This window comes from Gossypium hirsutum, chromosome D05 (assembly GCF_007990345.1).
Source record: "Gossypium hirsutum isolate 1008001.06 chromosome D05, Gossypium_hirsutum_v2.1, whole genome shotgun sequence".
Taxonomy (NCBI): Eukaryota; Viridiplantae; Streptophyta; class Magnoliopsida; order Malvales; family Malvaceae; genus Gossypium; species Gossypium hirsutum.
Window position 1 is genome coordinate 21,091,545 of NC_053441.1, and position 19,256 is coordinate 21,110,800.

General features: G+C 34.8%; 2 protein-coding genes across 2 annotated transcripts; one reads left to right on the forward strand and one right to left on the reverse strand.

Moving 5' to 3' along the window:
• The first annotated feature begins 350 nt into the window (after nt 1–350).
• Nucleotides 351–4,898, forward strand: LOC107905037 (endoplasmic reticulum-Golgi intermediate compartment protein 3). The gene is made up of 13 exons (XM_016831586.2): nt 351–642; nt 785–858; nt 1,092–1,175; nt 1,318–1,398; nt 1,533–1,613; nt 2,010–2,102; nt 2,586–2,765; nt 2,873–2,940; nt 3,053–3,104; nt 3,761–3,814; nt 3,901–3,993; nt 4,212–4,278; nt 4,370–4,898. Exons 1-13 carry the CDS (start codon nt 501–503, stop codon nt 4,459–4,461), a joined length of 1,161 nt encoding a protein of 386 aa, XP_016687075.1. The 5' UTR covers nt 351–500; the 3' UTR covers nt 4,462–4,898.
• Nucleotides 4,899–5,776: 878 nt separating this feature from the next.
• On the reverse strand, nt 5,777–7,903 carry LOC107905038 (ethylene-responsive transcription factor RAP2-4). Its single transcript, XM_016831587.2, has one exon. The coding sequence runs from the start codon at nt 7,150–7,152 to the stop codon at nt 6,103–6,105; it is 1,050 nt and encodes a 349-aa protein (XP_016687076.1). The 5' UTR covers nt 7,153–7,903; the 3' UTR covers nt 5,777–6,102.
• Between the last annotated feature and the right edge of the window lie 11,353 nt (nt 7,904–19,256).

Below are 19,256 nucleotides of genomic sequence, written 5' to 3' on the forward strand. Positions count from 1 at the left end.
ATGTGTTTTTCTTATTTAATTTTGATTTTAAAGTTTTTTTTTCTTGTCGACCATGTCATATTAACAACGATAGTTTTGTTGTATAAGCATAATTATGTTAAAGTTGAGAGTTATATTTAAATAAAACCCTAATATTTAAACAGAAAATTTTTATCATTCCGTGATTAAATAATTCAACAAGGTTTAAAATATTTAACATGCCATGCAATAATATTCAGGTAACATGAGGTATTTTCTAGATAAATAATTTTCCAGAAGAAATTTTTTTTTTTTAAAAGATGGAAGAAAAATTAAACTTTTAATCACTTAAATTTCGTAAAAGTTTTATTCAGCCCAACTAACACAGCATATTTTAACGATGTGATTTAGGTATATTTATCCCAGCGAAATAGATTTAATTTTAATATATATATATTTGAATTTTAGGCTAAGAAGAAAACGAATCATTTTGTTTTTCTATATGAAATAGAAAAAGAAATGTAAAGAAAATTATAGAATTGATGGAAGGATTAATGAATAAGCTAAGGCATTTAGATGCATATCCAAAGGTAAATGAGGATTTCTACAGCCGAACACTCTCCGGTGGCTTCATCACTCTCGTCTCCTCCGTCGTTATGCTCTTGCTCTTCTTCTCCGAGATCCGTAACTTCCTTTCCTCTGCTCTATGATTCGGATCTGTTATGTTCTTCCCTCAATTTAAATTGATTTGGTCTTCTTGATGATATACGACTTAGTTGATCTGTTCCATCAAAATGTCTTTCTTTTTTTGTGGTCTCGGTTGTAGGATTATATCTGCACCCTGTGGTTGAAACAAAGCTTGTGGTTGACAGTTCAAGAGGGGAAACTCTACGCATTAATGTAATCTTAACTTCCAAATTTTCTGAAGATTCCTTCTGTGTCCATGTTCCATTTCGACTTATAATTTCTTTATTATATGCTAATTCGGATGTTCTACATTATCAAAATTGAGTGTAAATGTTATAATTGTTTCTTCTTTCTTTTTTTAAGTTTCATTCATCGTAATGCGATGTAGGCCCTTTGGGATTATCCCCTCTAATTTCTTAATGTTCCTTTTGGATCTGAAAGTGCAGTTTGATGTCACATTCCCTGCTATCGCATGCTCAATTCTCAGCCTTGATGCAATTGACATAAGTGGAGAGCAACACCTTGATGTTGTATGTATTGCAAGATCTCATGCTTTTTTTTTCCAATTTTATATTGATGGGTTTTGTCTTACGTCAAGTGTCGTAAAGGAAATGCATGCGCATGTACTTGCTGCTAAAGTCATAATGTCATTTATTTTTATCTAACTTGCAGAAACATGACATAGTAAAGGACAGGTTAGATGTAAATGGCAATGTTATAGAAGTGAGACCGGATGGGGTTGGTTCTCGCAAGGTTAGCTATATTGCTCGAAGTTGATTTCACAGTCACTTTCTTTTTTTCCCTTAAAGGATCATAGAAACCAGACATTCAGCTTACTTTTTGACCTTTGCATTTCTCTCTGCTCATAATTATTTTGCTTCTCACAGATGGAAAAGCCTTTACAGAGGCAAGGTGGCAGGCTCGAGCACAATGAGACGTATTGTGGTTCATGTTATGGTGCAGAATCTGTATGCTTCATCTATCTGGTTTCCATCAGCTAGTTCATTGTGATACAAGTCAATCCACTGGGTGTATGTTTGTCCTGAATATGAAGGATCTTTGACTTTATTTGTATAGGTCCCTGTACCTTATCCTCTTAATCCTAATAAGTATCGTTTTGTGATGCTTTGCCTAGATATTATATAAAACTTTTGATAAGTAGCATTTATTCTTTTTCTTTTGGCTATTTCCTTAATGTCTTTCGTTTTGGATGTGGTTTATTAGAGGGTGAAGAAGCAGTTCATGTCGTCAGTATTTAGATAGGGAAAAATCATTGAAACAAGTCCAGTTAAGAAGTACTATTTTCTTGCTCCAGGTATTTTTATTTAACCTGCCCTAACATTCTCTTCACTTCCATCTTGAAGATTGATGGTGAGTGTTGCAACTCCTGTGAGGAAGTTCGTGATGCATACAGAAAGAAAGGTTGGGCTATGTCAAATCTGGATTTGATTGAACAGGTCTGTGTGCATTAGAGCTCTATCTAATTTTTAGGTAACTTCAATTGGAATGAGACATGCATAGTCATATGTGCAGGGATAAATAATATTGATTTTGCCTTTATTGTCTTTGATATTGATAATCATGCTTGTGTTCATTTTTATTTTGGTAAGCTATGTAGAGGCCATAGCATACACTAAAACCTCTTTCCCCTCCTTATAATGCCTACAGAGTACTCCAAATACATAGAAAAATTTAAATAATGAACATACCCATGTCATACACATATCCATTTCCATCACTCATTCTGGAGTCTAAATATACAAGTGAGGTTTGCGTGAGCCAATATCAACAGTGTACGCTTGTCCAAGTGTAGTTGTACTTTATTTGCTTTCTGGTTTGCTCATCTAAAGATTGTCTGTTTCTCCTTTACTGTTGGCCTACATGACTTGACCCTGGTTTATGTCTTGGTTTATGTGTTTGTTCTGTTTTCTGGCGTTCAGTGCAAGAGAGAGGGCTTTTTTCAGAAGATTAAGGATGAAGAAGGTGAGGGGTGTAATATTTATGGCTCCTTAGAAGTTAAAAAGGTGGCAGGGAATTTTCATTTTGCACCTGGGAAAAGCTTTGACCAATCAAATATTCATGTACATGACTTGCAAGCATTTCGAAAGAACAGGTTTAATGTAAGGCCTTACCCTATTATTTGCATTCTTTATGCAATTAGCTTGTCTTATATGGAAAAATGGTTATCTAACCCAATCTAATCATGCTTCATGTACATTTAATGCAGTTAAGTCACACGATCAATCGGTTAGCTTTTGGAGATCATTTCCCTGGTGTGGTGAATCCTCTTGATGGGTACTGCCAAATTTCTACTTAATCGTTTAATGTTAGCCATGTACAAAAGCTGGATGTTAGCAAATGATTCTTTTAATTTATGCTGTTCATATTTCTCTCTTCTAAATTTCAGTGTCCAATGGATGCAAAAACAACCAATTGGGATGTACCAGTACTTTATCAAGGTTAGCTTTCTGGGTGAATGCACCTTTTCTCCACTATGATCATATTCTCCAATTTTTATCAGGTATCTCTTCTATCTAGTAATTGAAGGCAGGACATTACCCTGGATGTACACTAATTTATTTTTAGTACTTCATTTTATTCCATTAGCCTGTTAGTGTTTGCAACATGTGACATCTCCACTCCAACTTCTGCATATATAAATGTTACATGATCTAACACTGTTTTAAAATTTAATCTTTCCAAATATTCGATAAAGACACTACATGGAAACCTTAATGGTGCAATACATAAAAAGTCTGCCTGATTAACTTAATCATTGTAAACTTAGTTCATGCTGTCAAATTTATTGAAACTTTTCCTTTTTGAAATGCTAGTGACACTAGCAAAGAGATCCCTAAACATTTCCATTTTGAAATGCTAGTGTGACTAATCCTTGAGAGCATGAAAGAATAATGCAATCCCTTAGACTGAGCAGCAAGAATTATTACTAATGTTGTAACCTCTTGAGTGGATTGATGGCTCATAGTCATTTTAAGGGGGCATGGGTTCTTCAATTTTGCGTCAGATACATGTAGCAGTTCTTGTTTCTAAATGAGCTTTGAATAAGAAAAGGGTCTGTTAGTTTGAGGGATTTTTAATAAACTCTCTCTTGTAGGTTGTTCCTACCATGTACAAAGATGAGAACGGACACACTATCCAGTCAAATCAGGTGTAACTAAAATTTGCAAAAGATTCGATTTGGCCTATTCTTTCATTTAGTCAAAATGATTAATGCATGAGAGACTGGTATTGCAGTTTTCTGTAACAGAGCATTTTAAAGGTGCAGAAAGAGGCCTTCTCGATAACCTCGTAGGAGTTTTCTTCATTTATGACCTTTCTCCTATCAAGGTTGGTTTCTCCTCTGTTTTTTTGTTTTCATGCAATCTCAATGTCTGCATCACCTTCAATGTTCTCTTCTCGCCACTTTCATATGTACAAGGGAAAGCCTTAGAGATCTGTTAAAGGGAGGTGTAATAAATGTTAGCTTAAGTTAGGACTGTTTTTCAAATTGTTTCGATTATGAGTCCTGCTAATTCACTGAGCTTGTTTTAAACTTCATTTCGCAGGTGACTTTCGCAGAGGGACATGTCTCATTCTTGCACTTCCTAACGAACGTTTGTGCTATAGTTGGAGGTAATTGTCCTTTGCCCTTCATGGTTGATGTGTAATGTGTTGAGTATATATGTATGTTACAATCGGATAGGTGTTGTGCATTGTACGGCAGGCGTTTTCGCAGTTTCGGGAATAATAGACTCGTGTATATACCATGGTCAAAAAGCAATGGAAAAGAAGATGGAGATAGGTAAATTCAATTGATGATGGATAGAGCTGGTGGCTTGAAACTGGGGGGCTTCTGCTTCATCTTAATTCCAGTTGGGGGGAATTGAAGCAAGCAAAGATGATAGACCATTGACACGTACTTACCCCATGGCCTGTTCGTTCATTACCGACTGAAATTTTGTTCACACAATTCTCTCGTCTATGCTCCAATTATATCGATTGATCGGTTCATATAAAAGATGTATCGACACAAATTTGGGTCAATTTCATTCCACTGCTTCAATTTTGACCAATCATAAACGGACCCCCAAATGATAATAATGAGTTGGGATTGAGCAATTTTCAAATGAATGGATTGGTCTTGACACCACCACCATCTACTGTACTACTCTATGCTGCCTGCCTAACTAGTAACTTCCAAGCCAACTTGCTTTCCTATATTATATTAATTTCAACTTTCTTCCATTTTGACAGATTGCGTTTACACTTTGATAAATATTTGAAGATGATGACACAACTATTAAAATTGAAATTATTTTTTAAAAAATCTTAATTAAACTACAAATAGTAAATAAAAAATAGTGTCGTCCTCTATTTATGATGCCTTACTTTGATAAGAAAAAAAAAGTGGAAAAGAAGGATGAATTCAAATCAAATTCAATCCCAACTTATAAGCTATTTTGGACCCAAAATCATGATTATGTCGGAGATATTAATGCTTCTTTTGGTTAGCATGTAATGATAACATGATGATTTAGAAAGAATATGGATAATCTGAAAGTGGAGAGAGGCCTGCATGATTATGAGCGAAAAAAAAGGAGCACGCGTGCGTCCATAATCATGATTGAAATTCAATTACGCACACAGACAAAGAGCTGTTGCAAACGCGTTACTTTAAAGTAAAGGCACTGTTTTGTGTAAGACAAAATCTTAAGAAATTGTGACGGTTGAAAACAGGACTAAATTTTACTTTACGCCAAGGTAAGGTAGAGAGGTTCCCCACCATCGGCGTAAACTACTTAAACCTTCGTGTCTTGGGTCTATTGATTGTTAGGTGGTTTTAAGATACCAAGAAAACTCTTCCCTGGTTTGTGCCAAGCACCTGAATTCTGACTCATTCTCGGGACTCAAAACACATTCAATATCCCATCATTTCACGGTTCTGTAACTTGTCACTAAACCAACTATACTTATACGTTGAGCTTTCTAAACATATTACTAATTCAATTCCATTCAACAACCTTCTCTCAAAACATTTCTGCATGTAACACAATTTAATTCAAATATATACATTACTGCAATTTTTTATTTAACAGATATAAAAGCTCATCTCTTCCAAGAAATCAGAAAATGAAGAAAACAACAACATAAATAACATTTAATTCGTACAAAATACAAAAGCTATCAACCTTTTTTATAGACACTAACAAATTTCACCGTTTGGTTCAGCAAGAAAAAAAACGAGCTGACCAGCATGGAGAAAATCACAAATTCTTATGAACACAAGCACTTACATTCATTAACAGACTCTTAATAACCTAAAATACATGCCACTGCAACTGCCAAAAACCCCATTGCAGCTAGCTTTACAAAATAAAACCAAATACATGAAAGGAAACTCCTAAACAACAAAAGACTTACACAGAAAACGAAACATGGGTTTTTCCCTTCAGGCTTTTAGATGGAATCCCAATCGATCTCAGAAGGGTACTTGGACAACATAAAAGTTTCCGAAGAAGAAACGACTTCCGGCCATGGCTGTTCGTCGAAATCCGAGAATGTAAGATCTGATAAAGGTGAAGATACAGCCGAACCCTCACTCTCGGATTGAACCGTAGACAAAGATGAGGAGTTCTCCACTTTCGCTGTATTCTCCTCGGGCTTTGGCTCTGCCATGTCGGATTTGTTGTTGCTCCTGCTTTTGGTGTCTGCCGTAACCTTGGATGATTTCTTCTTGCTCCCTTGCTTAGGGTTTTGTTCCAAGCTCTCACAAATGGCTTGAAGCTTAGCGTCAACAGAAGAAGGCAAAGGCTTGTAGTCACCAACGTGGGAACCGTGGTGGCGAAGGTTAGGGAAGTTGAGTCTCGCAAAGTCACCTCTTAGTTTATAAGCTGCTTTGTCATAAGCCAAGGCTGCTTCCTCGGCAGTGTCAAAAGTGCCTAACCAAAGACGTGTCCGGTTTCTAGGTAACCGGATCTCAGCGACCCATTTTCCCCAGTGGCGTTGCCTAACTCCTCTGTAAAGCTTGGTGGGTTTGGATGGCGCACCCACGTGTTTCATTGGAACAGGTTTAGGGCTAAGAAAGCTAACCATCGGGTTACTGTTGGCGCTGATGGTGTTGGGTTGGGAACTTTGGTAAAGGTAGCTTGGTTGGTTGTTGTGGAGTTGGAATTGAAGCTGGATCTGATGGATCTGAGCTTGTGTCAAGCTATTTAGCCCAATTGTTGAACCAGTTTGAGGCTGTTTGGGACATGATAATGAGTCCATTTGTGTAGGGTAAGGGTAAGAACAGCTATCTGGGTAAAAATTAGGCTGTGTTTCGGAAGAAGAGAAAGAAAGGTAAGAAGTAGAAGGAAGAGAAGAAGGGGAAGGGGAAGGGGAGGGGGAGGGGGAGGGGAAAGAGGAGGAAACACTTTTCATAAAAGGTTCAAGAACTTCCATCAATTCTCCCCCATATAGATCTGATTGATCTACTCCACTACTAATGAAATCCATTGCAGCTGCCATTACACTAAAACTAGAAATAAGATGAGGACCAAATTAAAAATAAAAATTAACCTGTTTCTTACCAAAACTTGAAGAACAGGTCCTAAATCCAGAACGGATTAAAAGAGGTTTTTCTTTTTAAAAATAGACAACCCTTTAAAATCCAACCAAAAAAAAATTTAAAACTTTGAGGGATCAAAAATTACCCACAAAGCGAATTTATCTACAGACGAAAAAAAATGAGAAATTTTCTAAGATTTACCTTGTAATAGAAACAAATATTGAAACTTTATATCAACAAAGCTGAAGGAAATGAAAAAAAAAACTGGATCTCGTTTCTGAAAACACCTGACTTTTCAAGAAATCCTTGTCTAAGTTTGCTTTTGACCCATTTGCTAAGTACTGATGAAAAACAAACCCAAAAATCAGATTTTGATTCAAAAGACAGATGATTAACAGAAAGGGATTCAGAGAAGCGGGGATTAATAGAGAAAAGGGGGAAAGATTTTCAAACAACAAAAACCAGAACCACTCAAATTGTCTAGATCTCACCAAAGAACAAAAAAAAGGCTCTCTTCTTTTTCTTTCTCACAAATTTATGGTGTGAAAAACTCAGCCTCACTTGGTTTATCCTCACCAGCTCCCTTCACTTTATATACTACTTCAGCTCCTTAATTAACTCGCTTAATCACCTTTATTAATCATCATTAACCCACTGTTCTTAAGTTTTAGCTACAATTGTTTCTATTTTTTTATTTTTTTGGCCTTCTCTCCACCGAGCTCTGGTTTCCTAACGTCAGACTCATTCAATCCGTTGTCTGTACCCACTTATGTCTACACGTGGAAAGATCTTATTCACTGCCGACACCTGTGCTTTTACTTACCGTCAGATACGACGCTTTTTGTCATGGATTTAATGGCCTGCAGAGTATGTTGACCGTTCGTGCTTGCGTTCACACTTCACACCTTGAGTAGGTAAAGGTTAATATCTGCGATAAGGCCCTGCATTATTTGTAATTTTAAAATTTAGTCAGAATTTTTTCATATTTCAAAATTCAGATCTAATTAATAATGCTATTAAAATTTTCCATTAAATTTATTGAAGTGATTTTTTGAAACAAAAATTACTTATTTGATAACGTGTAACTCAACAATGACTTGTAATAATTCTAAATTTGAAAAATAATTTGACTTGAATTTTAAATTAGAAAAGTAGGGAACTAAATTCTTGAAATAAAATTTGAAGAAATAATTTTCAATAGAAAAAGTATTGAAACTTAGAGCATATTTTAACCTTTTCGTAAATAATAATATTACAATTTATGTTATTTAAATAATATCAAATTCTATCATTAGTCCATGTACTTTGTATAAGTTGTAGATTTATTTCATATACTTTCATTTGATCAAATATAGTCAATATACTTTCCAATTTTGAATTTTAGTCTTCACTACCAGCAACACGTGAATCTTTTTGGCTAAATTGTGCTATTAGTCTTATACAATGCGTAAAATTTTAGATTTAGTTAATGTTCTACAATTGGATCACTTTAAGTTGCTATACTTCTCTAGTTTTGAAATTTCAATCATAATGCAAATGACATTCATTAAATTCATTAGCTGATATTTTCACGAGTGATATGTGAAAATAGCTAATTAACATGATACCACATATGTGTTAATAAGTTTACCACATCAATTTTTGAAATTGGCATAACTTAACTTGCAGAATTTAATAACTACCACGTAATCAAGAGTAAAATTTGAAATGTACAAAAATTAAAAAAAACTGAATTAAAGTAAAATGATTAAATTAACAACTTTCACCTAGTGCAAGGATTAATAATAAAATTTATTCTTTAAATAAATAGTAATATTTAAGACACCATTGTACCAAAAGTCAACACACCATACGCAATTGGGATGTGTGATATCCTAATCCCATCGTATGCATATATCATGTATTATTCTTTTAGATTTTAAATTTACTATGCTTAATATTGATTTAATTTTACATTATAATCAATCTTATATTGTCAACTTTTTTTTTGGTAATGGTGATATTTTTGAAACAAAGTCAAAAGTCATCACCCCGTGTGTAAAGGAATTGTTTTTCAAGAATATTAGATTTTGTAAATATATATATGTATATAATTTATGTGAAAAAATTATGTTAATTATTTTTCTAAATTGTTATGTTTTAATTTAAGGTGGGTTTAGATTGCTTGAAAAATGCTTTTGAAAGGTTCAATTTAGTTTTTAAATGCTAAGTGTTACTATAAAAAAAATATTTGTTATACTCCTACGTCAATCGAATACGTGTTAGTATTAGAGATACTGTTGACCTCCCAGTTGACTCTATCTAGAATTATATCTTGTCTGACCACTTACTCTCAACATCATTTTGTAACACCATTCGCATCCTTTTAAAGGAGCCAACCATATGCTTTTTAAGTATGAACATACCTTCAAGGCTATAAGGGGCCTAATTAAGCATAGTAACCTTGTACTAATTGAATGAATAACAAATGGGTTCCATTGTGCATGTCTTTTATGTATTGGATGAGAATAATCTTATTCACGGCAATCTGCCATGTCACACTAATGGAAAATAAGAACTCTCCTATAAATACTTTAACCACATATGAATAAATGATCGATTTTTTAGTACCCTAAAGTTATTACGAGCAATTGTTCTCTCAATTAGCTTGTCATTGTTAGTATGAATCGGCAACAATACTTTTGAAGAGTTAAAATGTCTATTTTAAATACGATGTTGTGATACATTTAAATGATATTCAAATTCGTTAATATTATGATATTTCAATAAAAATATAAAAAAAAATTACAACTCGTTAATAACACTTAAATGTACAAAATACAAATTTTAAGCCATTAATATAAATTAATTATTAAATTTAATTTGAAGACATAAATAATGTTTTAGATATTAAAATATAAATAGATGTGAGTATAAAATTAAAAAAAATCTTAGCATAAATATTAAAAATGGGCTAAATACGATTATAAAAGTGTTTATTTTGTTTTTGAAAATGATGTATACATAATATTGCTCATGGCTCAAAAAAATAATAAACAAAATCTTTCATACATTGAATGAAAGAAAGGGAAAAGAGATCAGATATGTAGGCATTAGGCAATTAATAAAAAGGTGGAGCCGAAACTAATGCCTCAACAACTTCTTTCCACTTGGGGTTTAACTCATTATTTACAAAATTTATATTATCTTTTCCACTGTCAATAATATGATATATGAATCCAATGATGGCCAAATAATGCAAAGCATTAGCGTAATTAGTAAATTTATATGTTCCCACTTATAAAAAATACATTACTTTCAAAATGTTATCTTTTAATTTATTTTCTTTCGATTGACTGTTAGTTTAATTAGTATGAGTATTGTTGTTAATATAGAAGGATGTGGGTTAGAGTACATTGAAGCGCATCATCCTCCTATTTTTGAGTTAGAGAGAAACTTTAGATGGTTCTAGGCATTATGTTAAAAAGAACAACTATGACCATAAATTAGAGTTAAGAAACATGAGATTCAAATTCAAAATTTAAGCAAATATTATGCATCAATTGTTGGCCATTGTCAAGTTTAGGAGTTATTGAGAAGAGTATGGTTAGCTTTACAAAAATATCTATATATACAAAAGGAAATGGGTATTTTTATTTGATTAAATTTGGTAAGAGAATAAATGATCACACACCAAATCAAGACAATTGCTCAGCTTTTAATTAATTCTTTATAATTACATTTAGGTGTAATTATGCTAGTGCTGCTTCAATTTTAACACCTTTTAAAATGTAATCCCGGTGTAATTTATATACTGAGTACTTTTATTATTTGGATTTGAAATTTTTATTCCAATCGTCAATTAAGGTTTGTTTAGACAACACGGAGTAATTGAATGAAAGTGTAATTATTATACTCTCTTGTAATTACAGATAATTGTAATTTCTTAAATGTATTTGGTTGATAACGGTTAATTACATCGTAATTCCCTATATCATGTTTGGTAGCACAATTTGTAATTATACAATTACATAATTTATATTCATCATCATCTAAATTTGAATATGCATCATTAAAATTATCAAGATCTTCCTCTTTCATGTACTATTTGCAATATAAATCATCTCCATTCCACCTGTGACTAAATATACGAAGTATGCTACATGCTAGTACAATCCAACATTTGTTTTCTTTATACTATATTAAGGTGATATTGTTAATATGAGAAATATATTTTTTTAAAACAACAAATGTCTTCTTAACCATATTTCAAAGCCTTGAATATCTCAAATTAAAGAGTTCGTAAGCTATAACACCTATAACTCATATCCGTCACCGGAGCAGGGTTACGAAGCATTATCGGAGTTTAAAGATTTAAAAACAGTTTACACATGTCATTTACTATTCATAACCAAAATTAAACATATTCAATCATAATGTCCCTTGAATGGGCCCTCGAGACCTAATTTATGCTTTAGGAACAAGTAGGGACTAAATCGAGAACTTAAAGAATTTTTCACAAAATCTCAACATTTTTCTTAAGTATAGGGGACACACGCCCGCATGGCTAGGCCGTGTGAGCCAAGTGACACGCCCGTGTCCCAAGCCATGTGGGCATTCGATGTGCAGCATACAGCCGTGTCCTAGCCCGTGTCCATGCCCATGTAAGTCTCTGACTTGGGTCACACGGCTAACCATACGCCCGTGTGTCAGGCTGTGTGGACAATTTCATTTTCGAGAATTAGGTGCAAGGGTCACACGGCCAAGTCACACGCCCATGTGCTAGGCCGTGTGACATACACAGTTGAGACACATGCCCGTGTCTCTGCCCGTGTGAGCAATTCAAAGCATTCTGTTTCTCAAATTTTAAGATGCAAGGGACATACGGTCAAACTACACGCCCGTGTCTCTGCCCATGTGGACAAAATAAGGTCATTTCCAAGCCTTATTTCTCACCCAATTTGCCTTCCACCTACAAAAAAACACTTAAACATGTTCACCAACCAATTCAAACTGTTCAAATCAAGCCAAATTCATGTAATAAGTATGACATAATATCGCCTATATGCATATTAGACTTAATGTGCTAACTCAATTTAGCCATCAATATAACGATATGCTTTGCATCACTTAACCATTTCATACACATACCAAGCATAATAAAGCTACACACAAATATATATACTTTTACTTCAAAATATAACTATTACAAGCCATTCCAATGGCTAGTTCTAACCAAAATATTTCTTCTTTATGCTTAACTTAGCTTATACATGCCATTATACCAAAAGTTAGTTTGATTTATATATCGAGAAGTCCAAGGGATAGTGTGATGTGTCTCCGACCAAGTTCCAACCTTTACAAGCTTCTGAGTACTACAAAACATAGGAGGTAAAACAGAGTAAGCATATTATGCTTAGTAAGTTCGTATAATAGAAAATTAACTTACCACTCATTTACATTTAAAATAAGCATACAAATTTCATCCAAATAAATTTGGCAATTTGCCTAAACACATATAATCTCAAAAAACTTGTTAGTCATGTATTACATTTACACATCAAGAATCAAGGATGAGCTCATCGTGTAATACCTTTCATATACATATGCTTTTCATATCATATTTCCATTTAACATGTGCATTTCCATGACAAATCATCTAAAGCTCAGTTCAACCATGTCAGAACTTTGCTCATTAACTTTATTTGAAATATCGATAGATACACATGTAGTACACTCGAAGTGTACAAATCTGTAATCCGTCAACTCATATTCAGGGGCACCCATTAGGGCACATAATCAAAAAGCACTCTCTCGAGCCATATAACAGGAAGCTCATATGAGCCATGTAACAAGAAGCTTATCCAGGTTGTATAACAGGAAACTCATAACTGTTTGAAACAGAAAGCTCATGTGAGCTTAACAGGTAACTCCGAAGAGCTTTTATTAGGAAGCTCCGGATAGCCATATATCAGGAAGTTCAAGTGAGCCATATCAGGAAACTTATAAAAGAGCCTATATCGGGATGCTCATTAAGAGTTGTGGTATGTCCGCATTATATGCAGGATCCATACCTATCATATAATAGGGCACTCACAAAGAGCTGCAGTATGACCGCAATACATGTAAGGTCAATACCAATCGGGATAATCGCAGGAACCATGTAATGCGAAGCTCAATAGGGTTTATAATAGGATGCTTATAAGAGCTATGGTGTGTCTGCAACATATGCAGGATCACAACCAATACAGAAAATCTTATATCCATCGAATTTCATTTATTCAAACGGGGCTTAACGTTTAATGAGTATTATCAGATATGTGACTAATTTTCATACATAAGACATTTATACAATTCACACATATACAACATTCAATTCAAACATATTAATGTACATAATTTAGTTACACGAACTTACCTCGATAATTGTTCATGTTCGTAGGCTACTAATCCGATATTTTTTGTTTTCCTCGATCCAATTTCGAGCTAGGTCTATTCGGATCTAATTGAGCCAAAGCAACTTGCTTGAACTCATTTTCTCTTAGCTAGGGTTTACATGTATTTTAATTTTGGGAAGATGATAAAATAAGATGATATTAGCTTATTTCCATCTTTAATTAATTCAATTTCCAATTTAGTCCTTTTCTTTTTTCTAATTTTCTATGGATGAATCATCATAAATATCTACTATCTCCATTTAATGGTCTAATTGCCATATACGGACCTCAAATTTTGAATTCTATAGATATTTAATCCTTTTAGCTACTAGAACTCAACTTTTGCATTTTATGCAATTTGGTCCTTTCTATAATTAAACATGTAATCGGTAAAATTTTCACAACAAAATTTTTATACGTTATTTCTATCATAATGCAAACCATGCAATAATATTAAAATAACTTTTTTTACTCAGATTTGTGGTCCCAAAACCACTGTTCCGATTTCACTGAAAACGGGCTGTTACACGAGCAATTTATGATGCTTCTCAAATTGTATCATATTCTATGATATGGTGTAAGAAAAATTTTTTATCTGCATAATTAGTATTGATATTATAATATTTCAGTTCAAAGTCCAAATAGATTGTAGTTTTATTATAAAAACTTATATAAATTTAAATTGGAGAAAGACTTATACTAAATTATATCATTTTTATAATATGCAAAATAAGTATAAAATAATATAATTTTTATAATATATAACTTTAATAAAAAAATTTAAATTGTCCAAAACTTTCATAATGTTTCTCATAAATAATATAATTTTTATCATAACTTTTAATTTTTTATAAATAAGTCATAATAAAAAAATTTATAACAATTTTTTAAATAAGTATATTATTTTTATAATACGTAACATGAGTACATAAATAAGTTAAGTTCATACTTGACCATAACTTTTTTTATAAATATATATATTATAACACTTTTATGACATGAAAATAAATTTTATAATAAAATTTTGGCTAGAAATTTAGAATTTTTTTAAGATTTAAATAATATAATTTTGTTATAACTTTATAAAATACAAAAATTATATTATATTTAGGATTTATAATATAAGAAAATCTTGGCCATAATAATATTAAACACTTATACGTGTTCATGCTTATAATATAAATTTTATAACTTGTATAAAATAACTTTTTAAAATTGAGTTTAATTTTTTAAAATAGGATTTAAGTGTAATTACTTAAATTTTCATTTTATTTAAGAATTGAAAAGTATAATGAAAGTACTTTAATTAAATTAAATTCGATAAAACAAATTAATTACAATGATTACTCAAATAGGGCAATTTACACAAAAAAGCCATTTTTTAAAAAAATTACCGAAATGGGCCCGGTATTTAATTATTTACCGAAATGGGACATTTTTCGGCAAATCGCGTCCACGTCAGCGCGATGTCAGGGGACGCGCCAGCAAGTCGCGGCCACGTCAGCACGCTTTGCTGATGTGGCAATAAATGATTTGCTGTCACGTCAGCAAAGCACACTGACGTGGCCGCAACTTCATGCCACGTAGCGCGTTTCGGGGGACGCGCTTTTGTCGTTTTTCCCACGTTAGGTTTTTTTTGCTTTTAGGGTTTAGGGTTCAGGCTTTTTAGGGTTTTTAGGTCCTGGAAGAAATAATTTAGAGTTAACGTTTCTGTGTAAATAGTATAAAATCACTTTTACCAGGATGCTTTATGAGAAGAATTTGTTAAATCGCGCCCACATGGACGCGCTTTTGCTACAGTAGGTCTTGAAAAAACTATTTTGAGTTGACGTTTCTGAGCAAATAGTATAAAAAATGCTTCAAGCTGGATGCTATTTGAGAAGAATTTCTGAAATCGCGCCCTCGTGGACGCGCTTTTGCTACAGTTGGTCCTGGAAGAAATAATTTCGAGTTGACGTTTCTGAGCAGATAGTATAAAATCGCTTCTACCAGGATGCTTTATGAGAAGAATTTGTGAAATCTCGCCCACGTGGACGCGCTTTTGCTATAGTAACATGTTTGGGCTGAGGCTATAAATGAGGTAAAAAATGTTCTCAGAATGCATAAGTCACAACAGAAACAATTTAGAGAGGCTAAGAAGGTTAGAGTTTCAAATATGAGTGAACGTATTAGTGCTGTTATTTACTACGATGGTGAGGTTTGCCACACCGAGAATGGTGTTGTTTTTTTGTCGGAGAATACGGTGCGACTGGTTTTTAACCAGAACATAGATTTGACAGGACTTCGTAAGAGAATTAGGCATAAAATTTTTGGAACGACGCCAATGAAAGTTCTGTCTATCACGTATTGATTTTGTTCTTCTGTTGATCCGGTGACATATGAATCCTTCGACGTAAAAGGTGCTCGTAGCTTGGAGGAAATGGTACAGACTCATCTTGCTAGTGGAACACCTTATATTGAGTTATATGTACAATTTACGTCGCCAAATGATGTACTTGCGACCGGTGTTCGAGATGTATACACGACCCCCGGCCGGCACTCGGTTAGCGGGTTACAAAATACGGAACAGCCCATGTTTGGTAGCAGTGTCAAATGTACATCCCCTGCAAGACACTCTGTTTGTGGATGGGACATGTACGTCAGCGGCTCGATGTTTGATGCTGGAAATACGTACTGGGAACGGTATCAAGTTCTAGTGAGTGGCAATCTACATCCAATTGGGGACGTTATCAAATGCCAAGAAGAAGGGATGATGTACTCCATACGACGTCAACCGGTGAGGGGACCTCGTACGCTGCAGATGATTGTGGGTTAGAAGATGACTCCGATGTGGATCCACCTCGAGAGCCCGGGCCGGATGGTGCAGAAGTTGGCTTATTTTCTGAATCGGAGCCTATTCCAATAGAACCTGAAGATGCTGAAAGGAGTTCAGATGAAGAAGAAAATCCACGATTCAGAGCATACTCACCACCAGCCCACATGCATAATGTCGATCTGTCTGCAGATGATGCGTTAGAGTTTCTAGATCTACCACACCGGTTGCGTGATCGTACAAGTTTGGGGGTAGATTTTGGTGAATTTGAAGTTGGTAATCAGTTTACCAACAAGAATAGTTTTATTGGTGCTTTGAAACAACATAACATCAAAAACGGCGTTAACTACCACGTCGTTAAATCCAAATCTGATAAGTTTGAGGTGAAGTGTGTGGTCCAAGACGGTACAAGTTCATGGAAAATCTACGCCTCGTTGAGGAAAAGGACAAGGTTGTGGGAGATTAAAAAGTACAAAGGTCCACATACATATGTTGCAGGTACAATATTGACGGTTTCTGAATAATACTTTTATTATGCAATGTTACATTATTTAATGTACTCGGTTTATAAGTGTTTTACAAGATCATCCCAAGATGAATTTAGCTATGTTAGCTAGCTTGATACTGTCCGCGGTTAAAGCAGATCCCAGGACTTCAGTGCCGGTGTTAATTGCCAATATTCGTAGCCAAATGGGGTACACGCCCTCTTACCGCTAGGCTTGGATAGCTAAGCAAAAGGCGTTAGAGAAGATGCTTAGTGGGTGGGACGCCTCATATAATGAAATATGGCAGTGGTGTTAGGTGCTAGAGAGATACGTCCCAGATGCCATCACAGACCTTGAAACAGAACATGCGTACTACAACAGCCGATTGCTACATGGATGCCAAGTGTTCAAACGCCTATTTTGGACCTTTAAGCAATGCCGAGACACATTTTCATACTGCAAGCCGTTGGTACAAATTGACAGTACGTTTATGTTCGGTAGGTATACTCATTGGCTATTGCTTGCAGTGGCACAGGATGGCGGTGGGAGAATTCTTCCAATTGTATTTGCAATAACACCGGGGGAGTCGTCTGATGACTGAGATTTCTTTCTTTCTAGGTTAAGGAGGCATATGTGCCCCCAACCTGATATCTATGTTATTTTAGATCGGGGCGCTGGTATACTAGCTGCATTTGATCGACAGGGAAGCTTATGGCAGCGCACACACCATAGATATTGCCTAAGACATGTTGCTTCGTACTACTACAGGTAATATTCATCTAAGAGCGAACGACAACAAGTGACCAACATAGGTATTTAGTCTATATATGTGTTATTTCGTTTGTCAATTTGAATTAGTTTTATTGGTAGAAGTGGTATAAATTATTCGCTATGATCTTATATTGGCAGGGTATGAAATAAATAAAGATCGTTTTCACGAGATGTTGGCAATTTTACGTTCAATTAACGGAGAAGGGGCGGACTACCTTTGTAACATACGTTTCGAACAGTGGGCACAAGCATACGACGGCGGCCTACAATAGGGCCATATGACGTCGAACTTGGCTGAATGCATAAATTCTGTTCGTAAAGGAACGCGTCATCTACCGATAACATCGGTTGTGCTAGAGACATATTTTCGTTTAGCAGCGCTATTTCCAAAGGGAGCTGCAAGTTATGCAGGCCAGATGCAGGGAGGCCATGTATGGTGCAGTAAGGTAGTTCAAGAAATTAACAAGGCCAAGGCGAGGGCAAACACCATGCACACAGTGTGTCACGATCGAGACAATTTGTGGTTTCGTGTGACAGAGTTTGACAGACTGCACCAAGATGTTGTTGGCGGGAAATATCGTGTACACTTGCGAAATAGAACTTGTGACACCCTGCACCCTACACCCTCCATTTTCTCCGGAATAGCGCTCAAAAGCTCCTAGCACACCGCCCCCCAATCGCTAGATTGGGCAGACCCGGTGACCGGGTACCCGTCCATCGGCAATCCCAATTGCAGACTGACATCTTCTAAAGTGATAATGCACTCTCCACATGGAAGATGGAATGTGTGCGTATCGGGTCTCCACCTCTCGATCAACGCACTGATTAGTTTCGAGTCCACCTTGCATCCCCGGCCTACCATCGCCACGTGCCAAAAACCCGCTTCCCGCAGGTAGTTCTCTACCAACGGTGATGGAGGACCATGCATATTCCGGATATTGCATTCCAATACCCGATCTACAGACTTTTATAACAAATAATAAATTAATAATTATCTAAAAATGCATAAATAAAAAATTCTTAAATAATATTTAGAAATTAAGTTGAACACTTAGTATTTTCATTTATTCCATTGATATGTGATGCTTATCAAGACGAGTCAATGCTCCGGCCATTTAAAACAAAATTTTTAAAATTATTTAAAAAAATTAAGAGAAATTTAGGAATTTTTACGGTTCAAAAAAATTTAAAACAAAAATTTTGAAAATTATCTTAAAAAAGGGAGTTAAGAGAAATTTAAGAGGAACTTGAGAGCAAATTGAGATTAAATATGGATTTGAGAGAAATTTGGAAGGAATTTGAGAGCAAATTGAGAGGAAATTTAGGGAATTGAGAAGAAATTTGAGAGAGGATTAGTTTATGAAAAAAAAAGGGGTGGGGGTATTTATAATTTTTTTTTACCGTTAGGGGGGACAACGGTCAAATTTTTGACAGTTGCACTGTTCACGCGCTAGGCAAGTCGTGGCCACATCAGCGCGCTTTGCTGACGTGGCCGCGACTTGCTGGCGCGTCCCCTGAAATTGTGCTGACGTGGACGCAATTTCCCGAAAAATGGTCAATTTCGGTTAATAATTAAATAC